Source organism: Onychostruthus taczanowskii, unplaced genomic scaffold (assembly GCF_017590055.1).
Source record: "Onychostruthus taczanowskii isolate IOZ18803 unplaced genomic scaffold, ASM1759005v1 scaffold75, whole genome shotgun sequence".
Classification (NCBI taxonomy): domain Eukaryota; kingdom Metazoa; phylum Chordata; class Aves; order Passeriformes; family Passeridae; genus Onychostruthus; species Onychostruthus taczanowskii.
Window position 1 is genome coordinate 223,458 of NW_024505339.1, and position 22,952 is coordinate 246,409.

General features: G+C 48.6%; 1 protein-coding gene across 1 annotated transcript in view; it reads right to left on the minus strand.

Moving 5' to 3' along the window:
- The window catches only part of NXN (nucleoredoxin), a 46,885-nt gene that overhangs the window by 7,530 nt on the left and 16,403 nt on the right, over positions 1-22,952 (minus strand). The window contains exons 2-5 of the mRNA XM_041423114.1: positions 5,892-6,009; positions 4,406-4,539; positions 3,963-4,063; positions 3,460-3,566 (exon numbers count right to left, since the gene is read on the minus strand). Of these exons, the coding sequence (XP_041279048.1) occupies positions 3,460-3,566; positions 3,963-4,063; positions 4,406-4,539; positions 5,892-6,009 (460 nt within the window). The remainder of the gene's footprint in view (positions 1-3,459; positions 3,567-3,962; positions 4,064-4,405; positions 4,540-5,891; positions 6,010-22,952) is intronic.

Sequence of the window (22,952 nt, forward strand, 5' to 3'; positions counted from 1 at the left end):
CTTATTCATTACCTGCTGGTAATTCAGTGTAGCCCCAGGGCAGGGATGGGTTAAACAGACTGGAAGGAATTGGGAAATCTCAAGCTGGCCCTGCCCTCACAGGCACAAAGTGCTACTGACACCAGGAGAAGCACTGGATTGGGATTTTGGTCCTTTTAGGATTGCCAACCCCACCCCAAACGCCTGTTTTTCCATCCATTTCCACCCATGATACATGAGGGACAGGCTTCTCAGGTCATCAGTCAGCCTGAGCAGCACTCCCAGGCAGAGGTTTCAAATAAGCTTTGCTGATCTGGGAAAATTAAGGGCTCCATTTAGACACAGATTGCTGTGATTCTGCAGCTATCAAGGATTTCATCCGCTATTCAAAGCATTCCTTTAGACTTCATCTAATTTGCATATGCAGATGACCCCCCCCTCCCCCCAATACCCAGCCACTGAACTTCCAACTGCAAATACAAAACTGAATCAGAAAACAGAACGTTTTAAAAGATAATTCACATCCCCATCTCCTCAGGTCACCTTTGTGACTATCCTCTAAAAGACACACCCTGTTTCCAGGGGACACAGACCTGCAGGACCAAGGAAACCATCCTTAATGTTATTCACACCTGCTAACCCAAATAATTCCCCCTCCCCACTCATCCCAGCCACTATTTGTTATTTTAGTTCCTTTTGGGGGATTTGGTAATTGCCTTAAGTCATAACACCAGAATTTACTTATCAAGAAGAATCAGCGATCAGACACTGCAATGAATATTGTATAAGCTTGGATGAGAATTAGCATAGACAGCCTTGGTTGGATTTTATGCACTAGAAAATGGTTTTGGCTCCCACGGGGCCAGCATTTTATGAAAACACAGGGGCCAAATGGTTTGTTACCGAACCTGACAAGGCATTTACATATTTATATATTAAACCCCAGACCCGACATTGAAATCTCATCTGCATGAAGTCTGTTGGGTGAGTAATCACAACCTAAGTGAAGCAAACCCCACTCCAACCACAGCACAGGTGGTGCATTTCATTGCTGTTTTTTCACTCTTTCAGAAGAAAGCTCCAGAAATCTCCTGTAGCAGTGATTTCCAGGCTGTGAGGGTGACCTGTGAGTGTCTGGGCTAAAGCATAGGGAAGGAGAGAAACCGTTTTTGGAAGGGATTGCAAATCCCAAAGAGACACCACAGAGTCCAGGGCGAATATTGGGGAACTCGTGAGATACACAACAACAAGGGGGGATTCCTATCAAAGCACCAAATTTGTCACTGCTCCCCATCCCACTGGAAGGAGAGCTAAGGCCAGGGGATTTCACACAGGGCAGGACTGGGAGCTGCCTGCACAAAGGGGAATTATTTCTTAGCAGCCACAACACAAGACATGACTCTTTCTCAGAACAGCACTGCACCCAGAAGTAATTTGCTAGAGGTGGTAGGGTACAGCCTCTGAGAGCACATGAGTTATGAATAGAGGCATTCAAAGTAAACCCAAATAAAGGCCTATAACTCAACTTGCATTTTATACTGAGTTTTTAAAAGTTGTAGGAGCCAACACAGGACTAAATCATAAAGAGATTTGACTCTCTTGCTACTTTCCAATACTCAGGAACTTAAAGCAGACAGGGAAGACAAACTCTTGTGTTGTTTTAGTACCCAGCCTTCAAAAAACAGAGGGAAACCTCCTCATGTTGTGCTCACAACCCAAGCACCAGGATGGTAACCTGGACACTCTCACTGATCATAGGTGCAGCTCCAAAGAGAGCTTTCAGAGAGGCAGCATCAGAACCATGAGTGTGGGACATGCAGATGTGGTTACACAGATCTAATTTTTCATTTCAGTGGAATAACCTAATGTGGTGATCAGCAGAGCCCATGACATCCAGCTCTGTTTGCAGGAAGCTTTTGTCCCAGCTGGTGTGAAAAGCCTGACTGCAAACAGGCAGGCAGCCCCAAAATCTGCATGGAGCTGAGATTCAGGGACAGAGGAGGGATTGGGGTGTAGGGGAACAGCCAATATTTACATTTGCAGGTCGGCACACAACAAAGAGAGATACCTTTAAGAAGGCTGGAATTGTAGGGAAAGCTGTTGTAACTGTTTCCCTGGCTACAGCATGCCTGGTGCTCAAGTATCCATGTCTGGACACCTTATTTACAGAAAGTCCCAGTGAAACTGGCAGCAGTCCTGCAGCGCTGGGCTGAAACCAGCACTGGAGAGGGTTGTGAGTGGGCTGGGAAAAGACTGCTGAATTTGGAAAGCTCTCACCTCATGGGAAGGTCATTAAGCAGCGAACTGATGGCTATTTAAAGCAGGCTGATGGTTATTCTTGGGCTAAGGTCAGGGAACAGGGCTGAGTGGCAGCACCTGAGCTCAAGGAGGGATTATTTCTCCTGTCACTCTTCCCAAAAGTCCTCGGCCTCCTTTGGCAAAACTCCTCCTTCCCTGCAGACTACATGAACATTCTGCCAGCTGCACCCAGCTGGACAATATTAAGCTGAGTCAGGGGAGGTTTAGGTTGGATATCAGGAACAAATTTTTCACCCAAAGGGTGGTTGAGCACTGAAAGAGCCTCCCCAGGGAAGTGTTCACAGCACCAAACATGTCTGAGTTCAAGAAGCATTGGGACAAAGCTCTCAGGCACAGGATTGGATTGTTGGGTGTCCTACCCAGTGCCAGGAGTTGGATCTATGATCCTGATGGGTCCCTTCCAACTCAGCATAATCTGATTGTCTGGCATCACACAGAAACAGATGAGGAACAGCCACATTGCAGCAGGACCTTTTAACCACAGGGAGAAACTATTTGTACATACACGAGATCTCCTCACCAGCCAGTCACCTTGGACACCTCTGTGCTGCAGTCTGTCCCCTGCAGGAACAAGGTGCCAGCCCCCAGGAAGGCTGCTGTGAGCTTTTATCATCTTTATGACTCTTTGAAGCCACCCAGACACACAGAGTCTCTCCCTGCCCCTGTGAGCAGCCAGGGCTGCTGGAATTCTGGCACTGGCATGTACAGTAAAAGCAAAGCCATGGTTTATATCAAACACTCTCTCCTTTGTAATTCATGTCACTAACATAAACCAGATGCCATCTTCCTCAGCCCCTTCACAGAACGACGGTCTGCCTTTGCATTACATAAACCAGCAAGAAAATGAAATTTAAACCTTCAAGAAATAGCAAAAAAATAAATAAATCAGTAATTAGACAAAAAACATCCAAGCCAAAAACAGCTTCCAAGTTTCCAGGAAGAATTAGGTTGTTTATGGAAGTTCTGTTTCAACTAACAGCCTGCCTGGCAGGTGGTAGGAATGTGAGTTTGTGGAGAGCAGAAACATGAAGCGGCTCTGCCTGGGGCACTGTGCTTTGCTTTGCTGTTTTCTTGGTTTAGTTAAACAAGAGGAGACATTACAAATACTCAACAAAAGGAGGGGGGAGAAGGAGATCTGTGCCTCAGAGTGGCCTTTCCTACCTTGGATGCCGTAGAGCCGGTTCAGGCGTGACCGTCTGGCCTCGTCGGCGTAGGGCACGGCCACCCAGGGCATCTCACTGAAGTACTGCTTGAAGGAGTCCTCTGACCTGTGCAAGGGGAACAGGGCATGGCATGCAGAGCCCTCCACTTGCCAGGGCTCCTTCCTCATTAAAAACCTGGCTTGCAAAGCCCTTTATGCCTCCCACCAAAATCTATCAGTTGGGAGAGAGTTAGACCAACTTTAAACCCCCCAGTCCTTCATGAAGAAGTCCACTGTGTATTTTTCCCCAGTAAAATATTTCAAATTCTCCAGGGCATCTGAATGTCAACCCAGCTCGAGCATCCTTCAGACCCCAGAGCCACAAGGCACAAAGTGAACACAGACCTGCTCCTGCTCACCCCACTCTGCACTTCCCCACTGGGCAGAGGGAAAGGACTCAGGCAGCCTTTCTGATGCCACAGCCAACCTGCTCTGCCTGCACGGGGTGTCAGTGCTGCCTCACCTGTCTGCACTAACGAAGAGGATCTCAAACTTCTGGCCTGCCTCCTTGATTTTCCTGTAGGACTCCACCAGCACCCTCGTGAGGCTCCGGCACGGCGGGCACTGCAAAACACAAGCATAAGGAGGACATTGTCTCCTCCTCAGGACCAGCCCCACACCCAGCAGGGCCAGGTGACCCAGTGACCACGAACTGGTGTGACCTCATCTTTGCTGCAGTGCCTGAATGTGCCTGGGGTTTATGATCTGTAAGTTACCAACAAAACCTCTTCCATTTTTACAATCTGACCACTCTCCCCCTTACAGGGCCAGCTGAGGATGACAGGCCACTGCAATGCTGATGATCAAAGCATCTTAAATTCTCTTAAATTCTTCAGCACCAGCCAGCCTGGGGTCTTTACTTTCCTGAGCCCACTCCAACTGCTCTGCACAGCACCTCCTACTCACCCAGTGTGCAGAGAAATAGACCCCGACGTGAGAGCCCTCCAAGGCACTGCTGTCCAGTGTCTGCCCATTGTTCCTTAGCAGAGGCCCAGCAACAACTTCACTGAAGGGTTTTGGTCCCCAAGGGAACTCCAGACCTGGGGAGGGGTCGGGATAGGGGTGGAAAGAAGATACAAGACAGTAATGTGTGCATGCAGCTTTTACAGATTCAGAAGGTTCCGCTAGAAAAAACATCCTATCTTCAGGATACAGGGGATCCTTTCTGAGGAACCCTGCTGGGGTTTATTCCCATCCAAGGGGAATGCAGAACACCTCAGCTGTCAGGCACTGCCAGAGCCCTGCCCTGAGGTGAGGCAGCCAAGCTCTGCACTGCAGCCAGGGTCACCTCTTTCTCTCACCCAAGACACAGCACCTTCAGCTCGACAAAACCTGCTCTGGTTTTGTGCCTGATGAGGCATTTTTTCCTTATCAACAGTGTTTATTTTAGCAAGAGAGGGCAAGGTGGTACCTGCTCAGGAATGCAGTCAGAATGTGTCCCTTGTGTGGATACTAACCATGTATTTTTACACGTATCCATACATGTCTTTATTTACAAACCTTAGCCATATATATGTAAAAGATGGTGTGTTTATATCCATATATCTCTATATATATCTTACACTAACCCCCTGCACCCCAAAGCAAGCTGTGTGTGTACACACAAACATGCTCTGAATCATCTGCTGCCAGCTCCCAGAGCAATCAATCCATGTGTTCAGCCAGAGAGGAGGAAACATCACAGATGGCTCAGGCCACAACATGTTCCTGCTGCACAGCTCCTGCCACTGAATTAAAGACTCTGTCAGGATTTACTGCACTGAGAAACAATGAGCCAGTAATAAAAGAAATGGATGGACAACTACAGCAGATGACTGATGGGTCTGCAGGGTCTGTGAGTAAGGGCACATTTGGGTTGGGTTGGTTTTTTTTCCCCCAATTTGGCTCATTTGGGTTTTTTTTTCCAAATTGGAGGAAGATGGATTTAACACCAACTCCCAGCACAGCAAACCTCAGCAACGGAGAATGGTAATATTTTTCTGTTTAATTTCTAAATAATGGGAAATGCATTAACCTGAGTGTGATGTCAGTGATAAAAGTCCCACTCAGTGTTCTGGAAGGATTCTGGGCCCTCATTCTGTCTGTCCATGTGCCTCCATTAGGGAAAAATCCAAACTTCATGTTTTAGTTAACCTAACCTTTTCCTCATTAACACTCCAGACAAAAATCCTGGAGGGAAATTCTTTGTTCTTTTCAGTAAGCAAAACCAAAACACAAGATCTGGCAGGAATGATGCAGAAAATTTTACACCGAAAATAGCACAGTGATTTGAGTAGTTAAGTATGACAATAGTTCTTTGTTCCCTCCCCACCCCAGGCCATTCAGAATGAACTGAGATGAAAAGGCAGCTGTGTGTCCATGTTTCTGTGGCACAGGGGACTCCAGGTCTTACCTTCAGGGTCATCTCGGATGACCAGGAGGCCGTTCCTGCAAACCACCTTCCCAGTGGAGGCATCGATAAATATTAGGGAAGGAATGTTGGAGACTCTGTACTTGTTCCACAGCTTCAGCTGTAAAAGAGATTGGAAGGGGAGATAAGGAAGGTAAACTTGGCTTCGTGAACAGGAAGATTTTGGAGCATTAGCATCTTTCAGAGCAGAGGTCAGAGGCGAGCACAGAAACAGAGCTGGTGCTTCAGGGATGAGTGTGAAGGAATGTGAGGAAGAGCTGCTGGGCCAGGGCCCAGAGAGACCCTCACCATGACCACCATCCCCTCAGGACCTCAGGTGAGAGCCCTGTGTGTCTCCCACCTGCTGTGGGCTTGCTTCTCCACAGGCAAAGCTTCTCCTCCTGCTGCTTTTACATCTTTGCAAGTAAAATGGAGATAACACTTGCCATGCTTTGAGCTCTTTGTTTAGAGGACATGGTAAGCACAAATACTTTTAATGCCACTGCTCTGAAACAATTTGTAATGCTTCCCTGGCTGTTTCCTCCCCTCCCATTTCCATGTTCATTAAACAAACCAGCAACCCCTGCCAAGACACAGCCAGGCTGAGCACAAGGCCAACACACAAAAAAATTACTCTTCTGTAACTGGGGCTTCCCAGGTTTGTTCCCAGGAGCTGATTAAGGGTTTTGATATCAGCCTGGGGGCCCAGCACATCCATCCTGCATTGCCAGCTTTGCAGGCTGATGGCCACATTTTGGGCATCCCAGTCTGGATGGACCTGTCTGCTGGCCACTACATTTTGCAGTGAGCTCAGCTGTGCACAACATCGGGGACAGAGCCCTCTGGGTGTCACACACTCCTGGGCTCACGTTCCCCAGGATTTGATTCTGGCACAGGATAATTTAGAGCTTAATTCATGCACAGAAGCTGGCTGGGATGAGGAACAGGACCAACAGCTGCTGGCACAGCCCAGCCTGCAGGTGTGGGCTGGCAGAGCTGCTCTCCCCACCATGCATGGAGGAGCTGCTGCCATCACCTCGTTTTCCTTACATTTCTCCAAGCATTTCAATCCAAACAGCCCAGTGGTGAATTATCAAACTCTCAAACAAAAGCCAAACCATAACCAAGAGCCAAATAGGGAAGGAAACTGATCTCCACCTTCCCCTAACATCAAGCTCTGCTCTGCAAAGCCCCTCGGGCTCCGTGTGTTAACAATGTGCTCCAGTTTGGAGAATAAAACCCAGGCACTGGAGAAGCACAGAAGGGGCCCACCAGTGTAAACCAGTACAAGAGCCAGAGAAACCATCATGTGCTGCTGCTTCCACCAGTATCTCACGGAAAAACTGCACCCACGTGTTCCCAGAGGAAGAGCTCTGCAGATCACTGTCCCTGATTTGCAAAGAGAGGCAATCCCGTTTCCTGAGATGGGAATGATCTGGGGATGTACAGAGAAGCAAGGTTTTGTGTCCTACCCCCCAGCCTTCCATTTCCAACAGGCATATTAATGGATTCAAAAACCAAATGGCCTTGGGTATGAAAAGAATAAAGAAACTGTACTCAGTGCAAACCAGTCCCCTCACAATGACGGTGTTCAAACCACAGAAGGTAAAATCCACTTCTGTGAAGTTTAAAGGGTGGGGGAAAGCTCTTTATAGGGATCACAGGCATTTAACAGGGTGCTGCAAACAATAAGGAAATTACAACTAGCAATCGGATCGTTCTCTTTAAATAGTTGCTTACATTACACTTCATTTTGCCAAGTCCTTTGTATACAGAAGCAGCTCCCCCGGGGCATCACGGTGGGTCCTGGCAGTTTTGCTTGGCTGGGGAAGCAGCAGGGTCTGCACTTTGGAGCCAAAAGGCTGCATGGACTCACTGTGCTCAGAGGGATGGGGCTGGAACACCCCAGACAAGGGGATAACAGCAAACCAAACCTGCTCAAAGCGCTGCAGCAAGCGTGGCATGGCTGGCTCCAGGCAGTCTATGAGGTCCAGCACATGTGGCAATTCTTGCCAACAGCTGGTCCTGGGTCTTCTCAGGAAGTGTAAACACTCAGGTCCCACTGGACCCAACTGCAGGCACTGCTCTTGGCTTCCCAGACATCGATGGCACAGGCAATCTGCAATCCAGACACTCTGTCCCCATGAAATCAGGAGTTGCCACTTCTCACTCATCAGTGAGGGTGCACAGGAGAATGCCTCAAGCAAGCATCAAGCCAGGTGTGTGTCAAAAGGGTCAAAAAGCATCAAAAGAGGTCAATATGACATCTCTTGCTGCTGGGGCAGCACGTCTATCACTGAGCTCTGAGACTTGAACCTGAAGAACATCATGTCAGGCTCAGTCACATCTTGGGTGAATGAGTAAAAGCAATTCAAATGGAAAGGTTTTACCCTGCACCTGTGCAAAAACTCCCAGACACAGCCCACCAGCCCAGATAACACCAAACCAAGTTTCAGAGCTCCATACAGGCTGATCAGCACTTCCTATTTTTAACAGATTTGCTGCCTGGGTTATCACTAAAATGCATCAGACAACACCAATGAACAAACACAACTACTGCATAAAAAGCAACTGGAACTGGGTTGCCATTTGAAGCCTACTATAAAAGCCTTGAATTGGAAGTTAGTGGTCTCGATGCACTAACCATATTAATTCCATCCAGGAATGTGCTGTTTAAAGTGGGAGCAGTTTGGTTTGATGAGTCCCCTGTGCGCCAGGAAAGCTGATGGGGAATGAGAAACGCACGCGCCGCAGGAGGAGTGCCAGGATCTACCACAATTCCCACCACCCTGGCCCTCATCAGCCAGATTCCAGCCTTTCCAGAGCCTGTCAGACATTTGGGAAGGAAGCCTGATGGCTCCTTTTACTGCAGGTCTGACCTGAAGGAGCAGAACCTTGATAGGAAATGGGCTGGTTCATTTCAGCCAAGCTGAAGACAGCTCCCTATGGGATTCCCACGCTGTGCCATTATTTTGCACCTAAACTACAGCTCCCAGCAAGGACATCTGATCTCCACCTAAAACCACTGGGATGACCCAACCTGTCTTGTGGCAAACCATTGTGTTAGTTAGCTTTTCTCAGGGTAAAATGCCAAGGATTTGCACATGTGAAGGTTCTGCAAAGGGGACAAGCTCAGCTTACACCCACTGGTTGTGGTCCACGCAGGAAGGGAAATCCAGGAGAAAAAAGGCATCCCTGGTATGGGTACCTGCACAACCACACACCTCACAAAGGAGTCTGTGTCAGGCTGGGTGTGGGATGCAGAAAGCAAATTACAACTTGCTGTGAGACTGCGGGCTGATGGGATGATAGCTCAGGCAGCAGGGCAGAGTGCTGCCTCAGCAACTCTGAAAAGCTGTTTTTCCTGCCGTGAAGAGGATGACATAGAAATAACATACTCCACACACTCTAAGGATTTGATCATCCATTCAAAGAGGGGATCTCTGCTCTGCTTCCCAACAGCTGTTGCAAATCTGTGGGATCAAGCCAAAGCTAACACAGATGTGGAAATAATCTATGGACTATTCAGCCTGAAAGCAGCTGATCCTCTCTCAGTGCCCTTCGCTCCTGGTTCAGGCCTGCTCCAGTCACTGCTCACCCCAGGACACCCACTGGAGAAGGAGTGAGGAAATACAGCCCCTCACAAGACTCTGTGCAGGCTGAGCAGCCTTGCAGAAACTTCCCTGGCTCCTGTGCAGGTGGTTTAGTGCAGCCGTCCAGTGGAAAAACCAGAGTCACCAGATTCCTCTGGTAACTTTATCCCTGCACAAAAGCATCACCACGACGTCCTGGAAACCACAAACCCTGGAGGCTCCCTCCACGACTCCAGCTGTGAGAGGCTTTCAGAGATCACTCATGATCTGAGGCGATCCCCAGACATCGACTATGCAGCAGCACAAGGCTGCTCTCCCCACCAGTACCGGCTCCATTATTTCCCTCATCCTGATGACCGGGAATTCCTGGCTGAGAGGCTGGGGAGACGTTTGCAGACAGCCACAGTAATTTTTCCAGATAAAGGTGTCAGACGAGAGGTCTCCCCAGCAGCCCAGGGCTGTTTCTGCGCAGGGCTGGCACCCGGCCGGGGTGGATGAAATCCCCTCCTGCTCTGCTCCTTCTGCTGGGGAAGGGATCCCCCACTTCCAACAGCTGCCGAGCTCTATTTTTGGTTGTGCTGATTGATTTATCAGTCCTGGTCGCATTCACTGGCTCACATAAATCCTGAGCTGCAGCAGTGAATGCTGGCAGAGATAAAGCACAACTGCCTGCAGCACACTGAGCCCTGGCTGCTGGGAAAGTGGTCCTCCCACCCTCCTTGGGGGCTGCATTTCTCTGCTGTTGTGTGAAACTGGACCTTAAAAGCTCTCACACTTCCCTCTTCCATAGCATATGGAGCTGACTCCGCCCATGGATGCAGAGGGCAGACATGGTCTCTACTCATCTTGCAACCCACACTTCGATCCTGATCAGCGACAGAAGACAAAGACAGTTTAAATACTCAAAGACAGCAATAAATGAACATATTCCTGCTGTGGATGGCTGCTGCTTTGTACTAGCACAAATGTAACGCCACTTTTCTAGAAGTTCACTCTTAGATGCAATACCCCCAAGGCTCTGGAGAAGTCTGGTGAGGCATTGGAAAGATCCCACCTTCCCACAGCCCCATGAGTGACCATGTGAGAGCACAGAGGGGTTTCCATTACAGCATGGGCTCAGCTTTTGCTGGTCTCTCATTCAAGAGCCACAGGCTGAAACATGAAGTCTGTCTGAGGAACACACAAGCAGCACTCAGGTGGAAAAATGCCCTTGGTCCAGGGCTGCAGGGACCAGCAGAGCTCAGTGTCCAGCTCTGCCACCCAGAGCAGCTCCAGGCTGAGATATCCATGGCCATTCCAAGTGCTCCAGCGCTGCGGGAACCCCTCTGTCCTCGCTCACTGACAGTGTTAAACTGCAGCTTTTACATCCTGCCTTAAAGGGTTTACAAGCACCAGGGGCCACCCAGGCTCTGCAGACAACAGGCTGCTCCTCTCCCTGTCGATTTAAATCTAGTTCACGCCTGTCCTTACGACTCAAGCTCAGCTTGGACAAAAGCAGCTCTTCCAGCCCTCCCTCACTGCTCCTTTTCCTTCGTGCATCAGGGAAGCCCCAGAGCAGAAGGAGAACACGGTGAGGGAACAGCACACAGCCAAGTAGTGGGGGGAGACCAGATGGTGCACGCCAAGGTCTGACCCTGTGACACGGAGGAGATCGAGCGAGGCTTGGGATAAATTAATGTCCATTGTGCTGCTGCTTCTCTCTGAAAGTAAATCAAAATCTAATTACAAAATACAATGGTGACAGAGATGTCTGCTCTGAGGACGTTAATGAGCTGAGGAGGGAGGATTTGGAATTGTAATAAACAAGATTGATGTGAACAGCTGAGATGGACAGGGCAGGGCACAGGGGCTGTGGGTCCCTACGGACCCCACTGCTCCTCTCCATGTGCACGCTGCCTGCCATGGCTGAAAGCCCAGTTAAACCCAGTCAATGTCCCCTGGCACTCAGCCTGGCAGCACCTGCTGTGGACATTCCAGCAATATGACTCGGTGCAAGCAAAAACCTAAAAAAAAAAACAACCCAAAAGTTCTGCTTGTCAATTCCATCCTCTCCTTGCTGCAGTTCCATGGCAGGAGACTGGCACAGCATGGTCCAGCTTGTGGTGCCCACATCGCCCCACAGCTGCTGGGGGGGACAGGGGAGACCCTGGGCTTTTGTTCTTCCTGACCAGAGAACACAGCAGCAGCAGGTTTGGAGGCGAAGTGGAAGCAAATCCTCTCTGCAGGTTTCTGGCACGGCGGCCGAGGGCTGCTCTTTGTTCCCTGAGGAGCTCCACAGCCAAAGCCTGGGCCAGCCCAGCCTCATGTCCTGGCGTTTCCTCCCACCTTCATCCCTCACCACCCTCTTCCCCAGGGCTGGCTGCTGCTCTTTGCAATTTCCCAGGCTGTGCCATCCAAGGGACTGCAGGCTGGGGTTTTTGTTTGAGGGCAAGGCAGCATGCGGCTGGCTCCGAGCACAAGCTGCCTGCTCTCCCCCTGACACACACACAGGCTGACAGGCTGGATCCTCCGCAGCCCACATCTGATAGGAAAACATTTAATTTGAGCAGAGCTGAAGAGCAGTTAACATGATGTATGGAGAGCAAAGCCCCAGGGCCCTCAGCAGACACGGGAGCTGGCCCGGTTGTTTTACATGTGCAGGTTTCAAAGAGGTGCTGGGATGGCAGCTTGATTTGATCTCAGGATCAGGAGGAAGCAGCATTTGACTAAACATACAGATAACAACACAGGCAGGAAATCAAGCAGGGAGGATGCCACCAGACAGGCTGGTCTACCAACACTATGAGGATGCTTTTCATAAACATATTTTTTTTTCAAGTGTTTCTCAAATTGTATTCAATAGCCCAAAGAATGCAGAATTTAAGGATGCAGCATTGTACCATGGACTAGGAAATACACCTCCACATATATTTAATAAATGGAGTTTTTTTCCTCCATGTGCACGCCTTGCTTTACCTCTTAAAAGGGGCCTTGCACATGAGCAAGATATTTAATAAACATTTTTCTTTCTGCAAAAACACAAAAAGCAGCGAAGGCAGCGGGAATTAAAATGTATGTGGGAAAAATTTAAGACACATGTAGAAGTATATCATCCATGGCCTCTATAAATTACTCCCCCAAAATTACTAACACTGAGTAAGAAATAGCTATGTAAACAGAAAGGCAATAAGAAAAAGATATAATTTCTGTCTGTGGGAAAGGGATATTTTTCCATCTGTTTATAGGAAAGGCGAGGGGTGGGGTGGGAGTCTGGGATGTTGAATTGGAGTTCAGGGCCTCCCTTGGTCCCAAGTCTCATCTGTCACTGGAAGTGGGACAGTTGCCAGAACATGGGTTTCCTACCCACTGCCTTTGCCTTTGCTGCTACTGTTCACTTGAGTGCTGGCAGTAATCTCAAGGTCAAACACCTTGCAATCCCGGATCATTAAGAAACAAACACTTCTGAAAAGCCTTGAGTTAAGACAGAGTTCCCACCAAACACAAAAGCCTTTTAAATCAGCAGGGAAATCGGGATTTGTTTTTTTGTTTTGTTTCGTTTAATGCACACAATGAGGTATTAGTGGGGTTTCTGTTTTGTTTTCAGTGGTTAATCCGAGAGGGAACCTTACACAATCAGACCAACAAAATCCTGGAAAACAATGGAGGATTTGTTAGCACTGTAACACACCCTGGGGAGTGAGGGCTCCAGGACGCCGCAGCCAGGAGCCTCCCAAGCAGTGACAAGCCAGCACCAGGACAACCCCCAGGTCAGCTACACAAAAGATTGCTGTAAAACTATCAAGACATCACAGATACCCTCTTGTGCCCACTGCTGCTGAGGTACCCACTGGGTGGATGGCAAATTTGCTTTTCCACAGCACCTTTTGAAATGCAATAGCTCATCCATCACATCACTGTGATGCTTCCTTACGAAAACCTCCCTCAACACAGCTCTTGCATCACTGCAAATACTCAGATTATTTAAAAGCAGCTGATCTCAGGATGCACTGGTTGGTCTGATCCTCCCTACAGCTGCATCCATCTCGGTGTCTCAGAGCCGACAGCATTGAATCTCATCTGGCAGCACTCCTGGTTTGCAACCCAAGGAGGATTTTCATGCAAAGGTTACACAGCTGCAGAGCTACAAAGGCCACAACCACAGCCCTGGCTGCGGGGGCAGCTCTGGGCTTTGCATGCAACAGGCTCCGCTCCCAGCTCGGGAGGGCGGCACAGCTCAAGGGATTCACTCTGTAACCACACATCAAAATATGCCAGGAACTAACCAGAGCCAGGTGCTCTCAAGCTCCAGCTGGAAAGAGCAATCCCTGCCAGTGACAGCCCCGAGTAATCCTGCTCCTCCTCTTCTCGGGGTGGAAGGGATCCCACAGCCTGTGCTGGCCTGGAGCAGCTACAGTGCTCACAGGGACTTCTTCTTTGGAGCCCCGAGCCCATCCTGAGCAAACATCACACCACCAAAACTGCTCTGGGCAAAACCACTGATGATGATGATGTGTTTTCAGGGCCTCTGTGCCCTCCTATCACACTTCAGCAGCACAGCTGAGCCCCAGAGCTGTGCTGGCCTGAGCCAGCACTGGGTGCCCTGCGGGGAAGAGTGAGGCGTGACACGGGCAGGACAGATGTAACACAGGCTGCTGGAAAATGCTCTTCTGCTGAGCACTTCTCTCCCTCCTGCTCCCCAAACTGACACTCAGCCCCTTGGCAGAAAGGTTGGAAATGTAAACCTGCCCCAGACAATGATTTCTAAATAGGAAACGCCACTGAGAGTCCCATGTTTGCAATTAATCACCTGCACACATTAAAAACCAGGGCAGAACAAAGCTGCCCAGAGCTCAGATGCACCAACACCTCAACTGCAGTAAAACCAGCAGGTGGGAAGTTGGAGAAGCCACTTCTTCACCCACTCCTTCTGCAGAGCAGCTTTTCCATCACACAGTGCTCCAGCAAAGCTAGGGAACAGGGAAGGGAGGGACAGGAAAAGGAGCAGAGTCCTGGTATGAGCTGGGCACAGAGGAAGGGGAGGAACAAGCAGCATGGGGCCAGCAGACAGGGCTGAGGGGTTTGTGACACACACACATGGTGTGCCAGGTGCAGGGCCAGCGAGGGAACCCGATCCATCCCCGAAACCCAGCACCGAGCCACAAGAGGCCCCCGGCTGCAGAGCCATCGACCGGGGAGCAATGGGACAGCAGCCTGCCATTCCCTCTCCTTCATTTTAAGGCATTGTGCAACAGCCAAACCAGCTCAGAAGATGAACACAGACAGTGAAAAATCAGTAGCGAGGTCAAACGCCCCACTGATGAAAGTCAGAAAATACAGTTTCCCAAGGAGCCAAGAGCCTGCAGTCAGCATATGGATGAAGGCAGGACACTGGTGAGAGAGAGCCTTGGCCACTGTGTCCCTCCTGCCACCACGAGCATGGCACGGACAGTCGTGGAGAAACAAGGAGCTGCTGCCAGGAACTGATGAAACGTGAATCCCACGGGGGTGTTCAAAATGTCAGATAAGATGCAGCCTATTAATTCCCTCTGCTGACAGCCAGCCCCAGCTGGGGGAGGCTCGGAGACAGCAGGATTCAGAGAACCAAGGATACCCAGCACCAGCTCTGCCACTGAGTCTCTCTGAGTCAAGAGCAAAGCAGGAGGTGACACAGAGGGCTGAGTGGCAGGAGGGGCTACCTCATGGTTTTGGTGAAAATAAGGGAGATTCTGTGCAAAAAAAAGCAAATTGTGTGTTCTTTTATAGCGCGCCGAAAACTTCTGTATGCTGGCAGCGACCCTCCTCAGATGGGGCTGTGTTTCAGCTGTTACTATATTCAGTTTGTAAAATGCTCTGGGATGATAAAAATCACTCCAGAAACAGTTACTAAAACTGCTTCCAGGAAATAGATTCACAGAGTTGGAGAAAGCCTGGTGTTTTTACAAGAGCTTCAACTAGAGAAAGACCAAAGTTTTGCTTCCTTGTCTTTTCAGCAATAAAAAAGAGCTGCACTGGGGTTTATTTGATTCTGCAACATACAAAACCACCATCAGTTGTTTCCTCAGAGAGTAGCCTGACTTGAGATGGACAGATAACACCTCTCAAATCACCTGGAGTTCAAGGCTTTCTGACTTAGTCAAGCTCTGGATTTGTCTGCTTGCATTCTTGTTTTATCCTGTTGCTTTCCATGATTATTGAATTGTCCAGAAGATGATCCCAGGGTAACTAAATCCATGCTGCAAGAGCAGAGATTTTATCCAGGAAAAGCACTGTGGGAGCACAGTCTATCTTCCCATCCCCACTCCAGCCTCAGTGCAAGGAAGCAACATGTTTGGAGTTGGATGAGCCACAGGAAACGCAAGCAAATCATCCACTTGTGTCCAAGTGACTTTTTCCAAGGATCTGCCATGAAGTTTCAGGCTCAGTCACCCCTTCCCCACCCCTGGGTCAGAACTGATTGAATGCAGCCACCGAGTCAAACTCCAACACACTCATCTCGTTTGGCAGCTCTGCGGTTCCGCTGCGAGCTCCAAGCTTTTCCCCTCCTCTCCCTCTCCCTCCTCTCCTTCAATTATCTTGCTTCATCTTTATTCTGTTTCCAGGAACACTTAGCAACAGGCTCTTGCAATCAGCCACCGGCAGGCAGGATCTGAGGAGGAGACTGCAGTTGTGATGACCTTTTGCTACACTCATGCAAATTTTAAAGAAAGTATGTGAACAATTTGCCTTTTAAGTATCCTCTGCTTACATTCACCGGGAGTTAATTCTCCTTCTCTCCTTAGAGGCATCAGAAACACCAGATTTTCTGATTTTACACTAATGAGAACAAAACCCGCAGCTTAATTCCGGCTTACTTTGTGGGATTTTTTTTTTTTTTTCTGTATCTCACGCTGTGAGGAGAACCTGAAGGGGCAAAAATTAACATGTGACATCTACCCTGGCCTAGACCTCAGGTCTGCTCAGGCACCGTGTGCTCCTGTCAGCAAAAGCCAAGTGTGGATTCAGGGTCCATCCCAGCATCCAAACTCGTCCTGAGATGGACAAGATGCTGTTGGCTCCTCTTGGTGAGCAGCTTTCACTGCTCACCATCAGAGACTTTCATCCCAGGACAGCCCCAGGGTATGCCAGGAGCCAAACACTGCCTCAGCCTCCCAAGGAACCACAGCTTTTGTGATCTCCATAATTAAAGGCAGCCGATAAAGGCTGGGACAGTGGTTCAGGACTCTCATTCCCATGGGACTCCCGGAGTGCTCCTGCCAAATCCAGGGACTTTGGCAAGTGACATCCTCCAAAGCAAAACACCGACCACCACAGGGCTCTGGGAGGGCAACACTGATGCTGGATGGATGGAAATGGGTAAATAACAAGCCTGGGTGTGGAAAACCACAGCAACAAACTCACAGCAGCAGTTTTTACAGCAACCCCAATGGGTGCTGGCAGAGGACAACAGGCAGCAGCCTTGATTTTCATCAGATTTAAATCAAATCCCCAAAGCTTTCCAGCGCTTTCCCTGTCACTCAGTAATTTTCTCACATACACAAACGAGTTTGGAGACAACCCAAAGCACACACCAGGACAGCCAGTGCAGCTTGCAGGGCACGGGGGCATTACTGCATTTAGTACTTTCTCCTTAAAACAAATATTCTGTGTTTGGAATAAAAAATCCTGTATTTCTTGCAGTGGCTAGAAGCTGAAGGGAGGGAATGGGTGAATACCCAGGTACCAAGGCAGGCAGCTCACCTCCTGCTTTCTGACTGGTGTTCATAACCAGGGAAAGAATTTGCAGGGCCCTGATCTGAGAAACAAACAAAACAAAAACCCCTCACAGATCTTCGATACTTCAGATGATCTTAAAAAGTATAATCCACTCCTTTTTTTTTCCCCTTTAAAAAATGAAAAGTCTAAATAAGCACATCATTGATCTGATTGCTCAGAACAGCATCTGGAACATCAATCTCTGCCTGAGACTGCAGAAGCTGCAGGAGAGCTCAAAGCAGCCAAGGCTGCCCTTGAACCAAATGCTGCTCACTCTTACAGAAAGGCCTGTGGATCTGTGTGAAAATGATTAAACAAAATTGCTCCCTCTTTTTGCAACTTCAGAACTCAAATCTGTTTTCTCTTAGAGGGCAGATGCTCATTACATATCCACAGTACATCAAAGAGCATGAAAAAAAGGAAGCAGCCACCCTGCCATGCACCAGTGCCCAGGGTCCTGCCTGACCAGCACCCACCACCTCCCATCCCCAAAACCCCTGGCTTGGGGTACAGAGGACAAAAATGCCTCTTCAAGCTTCAGTTCCCACTTAGTGACAAAATGAAAGATGCCAATCAGGGGCTGTCTGTTCCCACAGCAGCCCTGTGTTTTGTAGGGAATTCTTTTGGGGCTTCGAAAGCTCCAGCTACTGCAGCACCTCGGGGAGCCCCAAAACTTGGGTATTTCTCCAGTATTCTTTCTCCATCAGTGTTTGAGCATTCAGAGCAGAACATAAGGGACCATCAGTAAAGTCCCAGACCTGTAACCCCCATCCAGATCCAACCAGCACCTTCTTCAGATGCTTATTAAAGAAATGAGAACATCAAGTGAGCATTGCAAAAGGTGCCAGGGGCCTCCCAATCCCCCATGAGAGGCTTGGCAGGACGTGGGGGCACCAAAGCCTGTGCCTTTAATGCCACACCTGATTCAAACCCCCAAGCTCAGAGGTGAAAGGCAAGTGACCCATGGGAGGCCTCATTCCCAGAGCCCTTCTCATTTATTTTAGTTCAAAGACCTCAGAAAACTCAAGGCAATCACTCAGCAGCTCGGATATTTAAGGAGGAGTGTGGGGAAGTGCGCCTGGGAAGCAGGAAGCACAAAGTCAGCTTCATCCAAGATCCAAGAGAGAGGAGTCACAGCCAGGCTCTTACTTAACAGCTTCTTCCAGGCAACCCACTGCCTCATCCGTCTTAATCTTTGACCGCTGAGAGATGAAAACAATTTATCCTCATTCCCTGCTCTTACTGAGAGGTTACAAGAAATAAAACTAAACCAAAGATCAATGTTATAGCCCTTCTCAGAAAAACTCTGCCTGACCTGGACTTTCTCAGTATCCTTTTATCTAGGAGTGTTTTGGCTAAAGCTTTGCAGAGGAAAGCCATGTGAGCAAGCCAGTTAAAAACCTGGTACTTTCATGTTTATACAGCCAGCTAAGCAGCACACTACAAAGGGTTTTATTCCAAGTCTCTCCTCACAAGCCAGCAGGGATAAATTACATAATCTCCCAGGAATTATGATGCACAGGAGGAAAAAACTCTAATTCCCTAGGTAAGAACTAAGGGCTCAGAAACTGAGAACTGAAGGAAAAGTCTGTACAAAAATCATCCCAAGATTAGGAGGCAACTTCTAAAAAGAGACAGCAAAACCAGCTGTAGATGCTGACACACTCCTTCCCCATGGCTACCTCAAAGGTCTCTCTTCTCCCAAATATCTTTATTTCCAGAAAAACCAATCTGAAACAAGCCCTTGTGTTTGACAAGCAGTGCAAGTGGCTACAAGCACGAGAAGAGATGAGCTTCCCAGTCTGAGAGGTGCAAGTGAGCAATGAATCACAGAACAGAATCATGGAATATCCTGAGCTGGAAGGGACCCACCAGGATCATCAAAGCTGCTGTCAATGGGGTGCATCCAAGTACAGCCTGAGTTCCCAGGTTGAACCAGGCTTCACACACTGACCATGTGCTGAGCTGTGTTGGTTTTACATGCTGTGTGTGCAAGAGCCAGGAAAAATCCATCTTCAATGTCATAACAAACCCTAAGGTAAACACAAAGGCAAGGCCACGCATATTATTCAGTTAAACAGGCACATAAAGGAGAAGGCAATCCTGGCCATGCGTTTGCTCCTGGTTTTTGTGGTTTCTCAGGGAGCACACACAGAAATGGGCAGAAGCTCCCCTCTCCAAGAACAAACCTGCTGCTCCTAATAAAAACCAGGAGTTTTGCAGAAGAAACCTGCACTCCACAGCCTGTGCACTGCTCTCCCCCACCAGTGAGTGAGAAAGGAGCACACCTGGGGTTGGGCAGCTGGGATAAACACCCAAACCCAGGGAATTCCCAAACTCTGAGAAACCAAACCAGAGCCAGCCGGTCTGTAAGGCTGCAGAACTCTTCTGTAACCCTACAGAAGAGTTTTGTCTTCAAGTTATGAAGTTTATGGCATTTGCTCTGCACATTATAAACTACACACGTGGTTTTTAAGGTGGTGGGCAAAGGAAGGGGTGTCTGAGGGTCCAGGTGCCCAGCCAGGCCAGGAAGCAGCCAAAGGAAGAGTCCACCTACACATAACCTTCTACAGTAGCTCTAACACAGCTGAACTGGGTCTTCTGTGCTTTCTCCAAGAAGTCTGAGCAGCTCCTCCCTCCACTGGGCAGAGCTGGAGCCTGACACATTAAATTCTGGGCACAGAACTGGCGGCACTTTGGATTACTGACAACTTCAAAAGGAGGAGAAAAGCCCTTCTCGGGTAAGTTCTTACTGCTCAGTTTGCTGAAGGGCATCAGGACAGCCTGAGCCAGCAGCTTTGCTGAACATTTCCAGACAGCCTGGAAACAGTCTGGCAGCCTGGCACCCAGCCTGCTCCTCCTTTTCTGTGCCAACAGGGACACGAGGATACGCAGGACCCGCCTTGGTTACGGCAGCTCCGAAGCCGAGGGGAAAGGATGAGCAACTTCTACAGGAAAGATGCTTCCACAGATTGAATAAAATTCATGCTTTTCAACTCTGTGCTAGCTTAGGAAAGGAGAGATTTAAAGCTCCCAAGTCAGCCTGTTTGTAAAAATAAATAAATAAATAAGCACGAGTCCCAGATTCTGTTCCGAATCCCAGGGAATCAGCAGGTGGCAGATGGTTAAAGCCAGAACAAGGTTATTTCAGATCTGCAAGCTGAAATATCCCCTTCCATCCCCCCTGCAGATCTACAGGAGGGCCACAGGGAAGATTTAGCACCTGCAGCTTGGGTTGTTGCGGTTACCTTTTAGCCCATTCAAAAGAATATTACAATGTATTCCCCAAGGGAGTCCATAAATAGCAAAGGATTCTGCTCTAATCCCCTATCTACTCCTTTCTGGATAATATGGCATTTGGACAAGCACTGCCAAAACACAGATTTATGACAAAGCTGAGAGTTTGTATGGCCAACACATGCTCTAAAAACTCAGGATTCCAAGGAATAACTAAAGCCTCTCCTAGGATATAGACAGCTCTTCAGATATGGAAGCTTCATGCAGATACAAACTTTTTTGCAGGATTTCTGTTTCCCTCTCCCATACCAGGCAAAATACAAGTTTATACTGATTTTCCCCAACACCAAAACCAACTGTTCTCACTGGGTGTTTTTGCTGAAAACTACCACAACACAGTCCCTTCCCATTTCTTTACTAATACTTTATAACATCTCTCAGCTATCACCTATCCATCCAGCTTCAAACTTCTTTTCTGACAGTGACTAACATCAAAGGGAAAAGAACTAAGAAAACTGCAGACTAAAGGAACTATAAAAAGTACAGCTGATGAATGCTACAGTTTTACTGCTTCACTGGAAGCACCAGGGAGCTGTGTGTTCTTAGAAGTTCCTCAGCGAGTGGTGTATTAAAAAAAATAAAACAAAAAAACCAAATAACAGCAGCTTTTTAGAGAACTCAGTGCTACTGCAACTAGATTTTGTAATGGAAATGCTGAAAAGCACCTGGACAACGGAGCCAGTGTAACACACAGTGAGGGGCTGAAGTGGAGTATTAAAAAAAATAAAACAAAAAACCAAATAACAGCAGCTTTTCAGAGAACTCAGTGCTACTGCAACTAGATTTTGTAATGGAAATGCTGAAAAGCACCTGGACAACGGAGCCAGTGTAACACACAGTGAGGGGCTGACCACAGCAGAACCAGTGGAGGCAGAAAATTCAGCACAAAGTGCAAGCAAATATATTTTGCCCACCTGAAAAGCCAAGCCAGTGAAGACACATCCACTGCCAGAGGCACCAGGCAGGATTGTTTCCTACTCCACACTCCCCAGGTGTGATTTTAAATTACTCTCTGCTGGGGCTGTCACACACCTCCCTTGGGTGCCTGCACACAGCACTGCACAAAGGCACAGATGAACAGCCAGGCACAGCAGCAGGGTCTGGGAGGTGCATGCTAGGGTACAAAAAAAAAGAAAAATGCAGTCATTTTTGACAAAGGGGAAGTGCTGCATCCCTGCCGAATCTCTGTGGTTGCCTACACACCCTTTGGATCCTGGCTACTTGCAAGCAAAACACAAAACCAAGGATATTTGTTCAAAACCCGCAGGCGGACACTGTGATTCTACTGAAGAAAAAAATACAACTGGCATTCATTCTAAAAACTTCCCACCACTGGGACTGGGATTCAAAACCAGCACTGGGCAGCGAGGCCAAAACACACTGAGAGCAGACGCCTGCAAAAGATTCCAAGGGAAATTAGTTATGTGGGTTTTAACAAAAATAAAATTAAATCCAATGTTTACAAAGGGGAAAAAAAAGACAGCTTCCCTAGGAGACAGTGCTGCAAACACCCTTTGCAGATAAGTCAAGACCTGTCTGAGGCTTCCTTGGATTCCTGTGCCAGTGAGGTTTCCTTGGGTTCCTGTGCCAGTGTGTGCAGAGAGGGGAAAGGCAAATCCAAATGCTGAGCAGGCAGCAGCTGTCTCCTCCTCAGGGCTGGCACTGGCTCTGAGGGCAGTGGAAAGGGAACTCTCCATCCATCCATCCATCCATCCATCCATCCATCCATCCATCCATCCATTCCATCAGCCTCAGGGAGCTGTGGGCAGGGGAGGACAAGCTCCTGGGCTTCCACTGCTCTGCTTCTCCTGTCTCATCCCTCTCCAGGAAGAGACATGGTGGGCTAAAGCTGGACGAGCAAGCGGATTTACAGAAAGCCCCAGCTTCCCTTCTTGTGTGCTAAAGTCAGCCTAACTCTGTAAACTTTTCTTTTTCCCTTAAGTAATTTTTCTGCAGCTGAGTCACACAGAGCTTCTGCCAGGAATTTTTATAATTACTGAATTAGAGCAAGGTTTTGCCTGTGCATGCCTGACAACATCTGCTGATGGAAGCGAGCTCAGCTCAAACCCTTGCAGAGCCCTGGAGGAGCAGGGCTGAGCGCTGCCCTTCCTCCCAAGGGGCTCTTCTTGCTGCTCCTCCTGCAGAGAGCTTTGCAACTCCTAATCCACATTTTGGGAGGAAGGCAATAAGCTGAAACAAAGTCCAAAGGGTGCTGAAGCAGAGGGAGGAACGCTGGCTGCCTCTTGGCTCTCCAACCCTCTTGCTGGAGCATCCCTGAGGCAGCATCCACAGTTATGTGCCTCTCCATCAGCTGCATAGCTGCAAAGCCATCGTGCGTCACATCTTCCTTGGAGACAGACAACGGTATAGAGTTCATAAAACCACAGAAGAGAAAATAACTCCCTCGACCTCCTTCTTCAATGGACACAAGGAGTTATTCTGC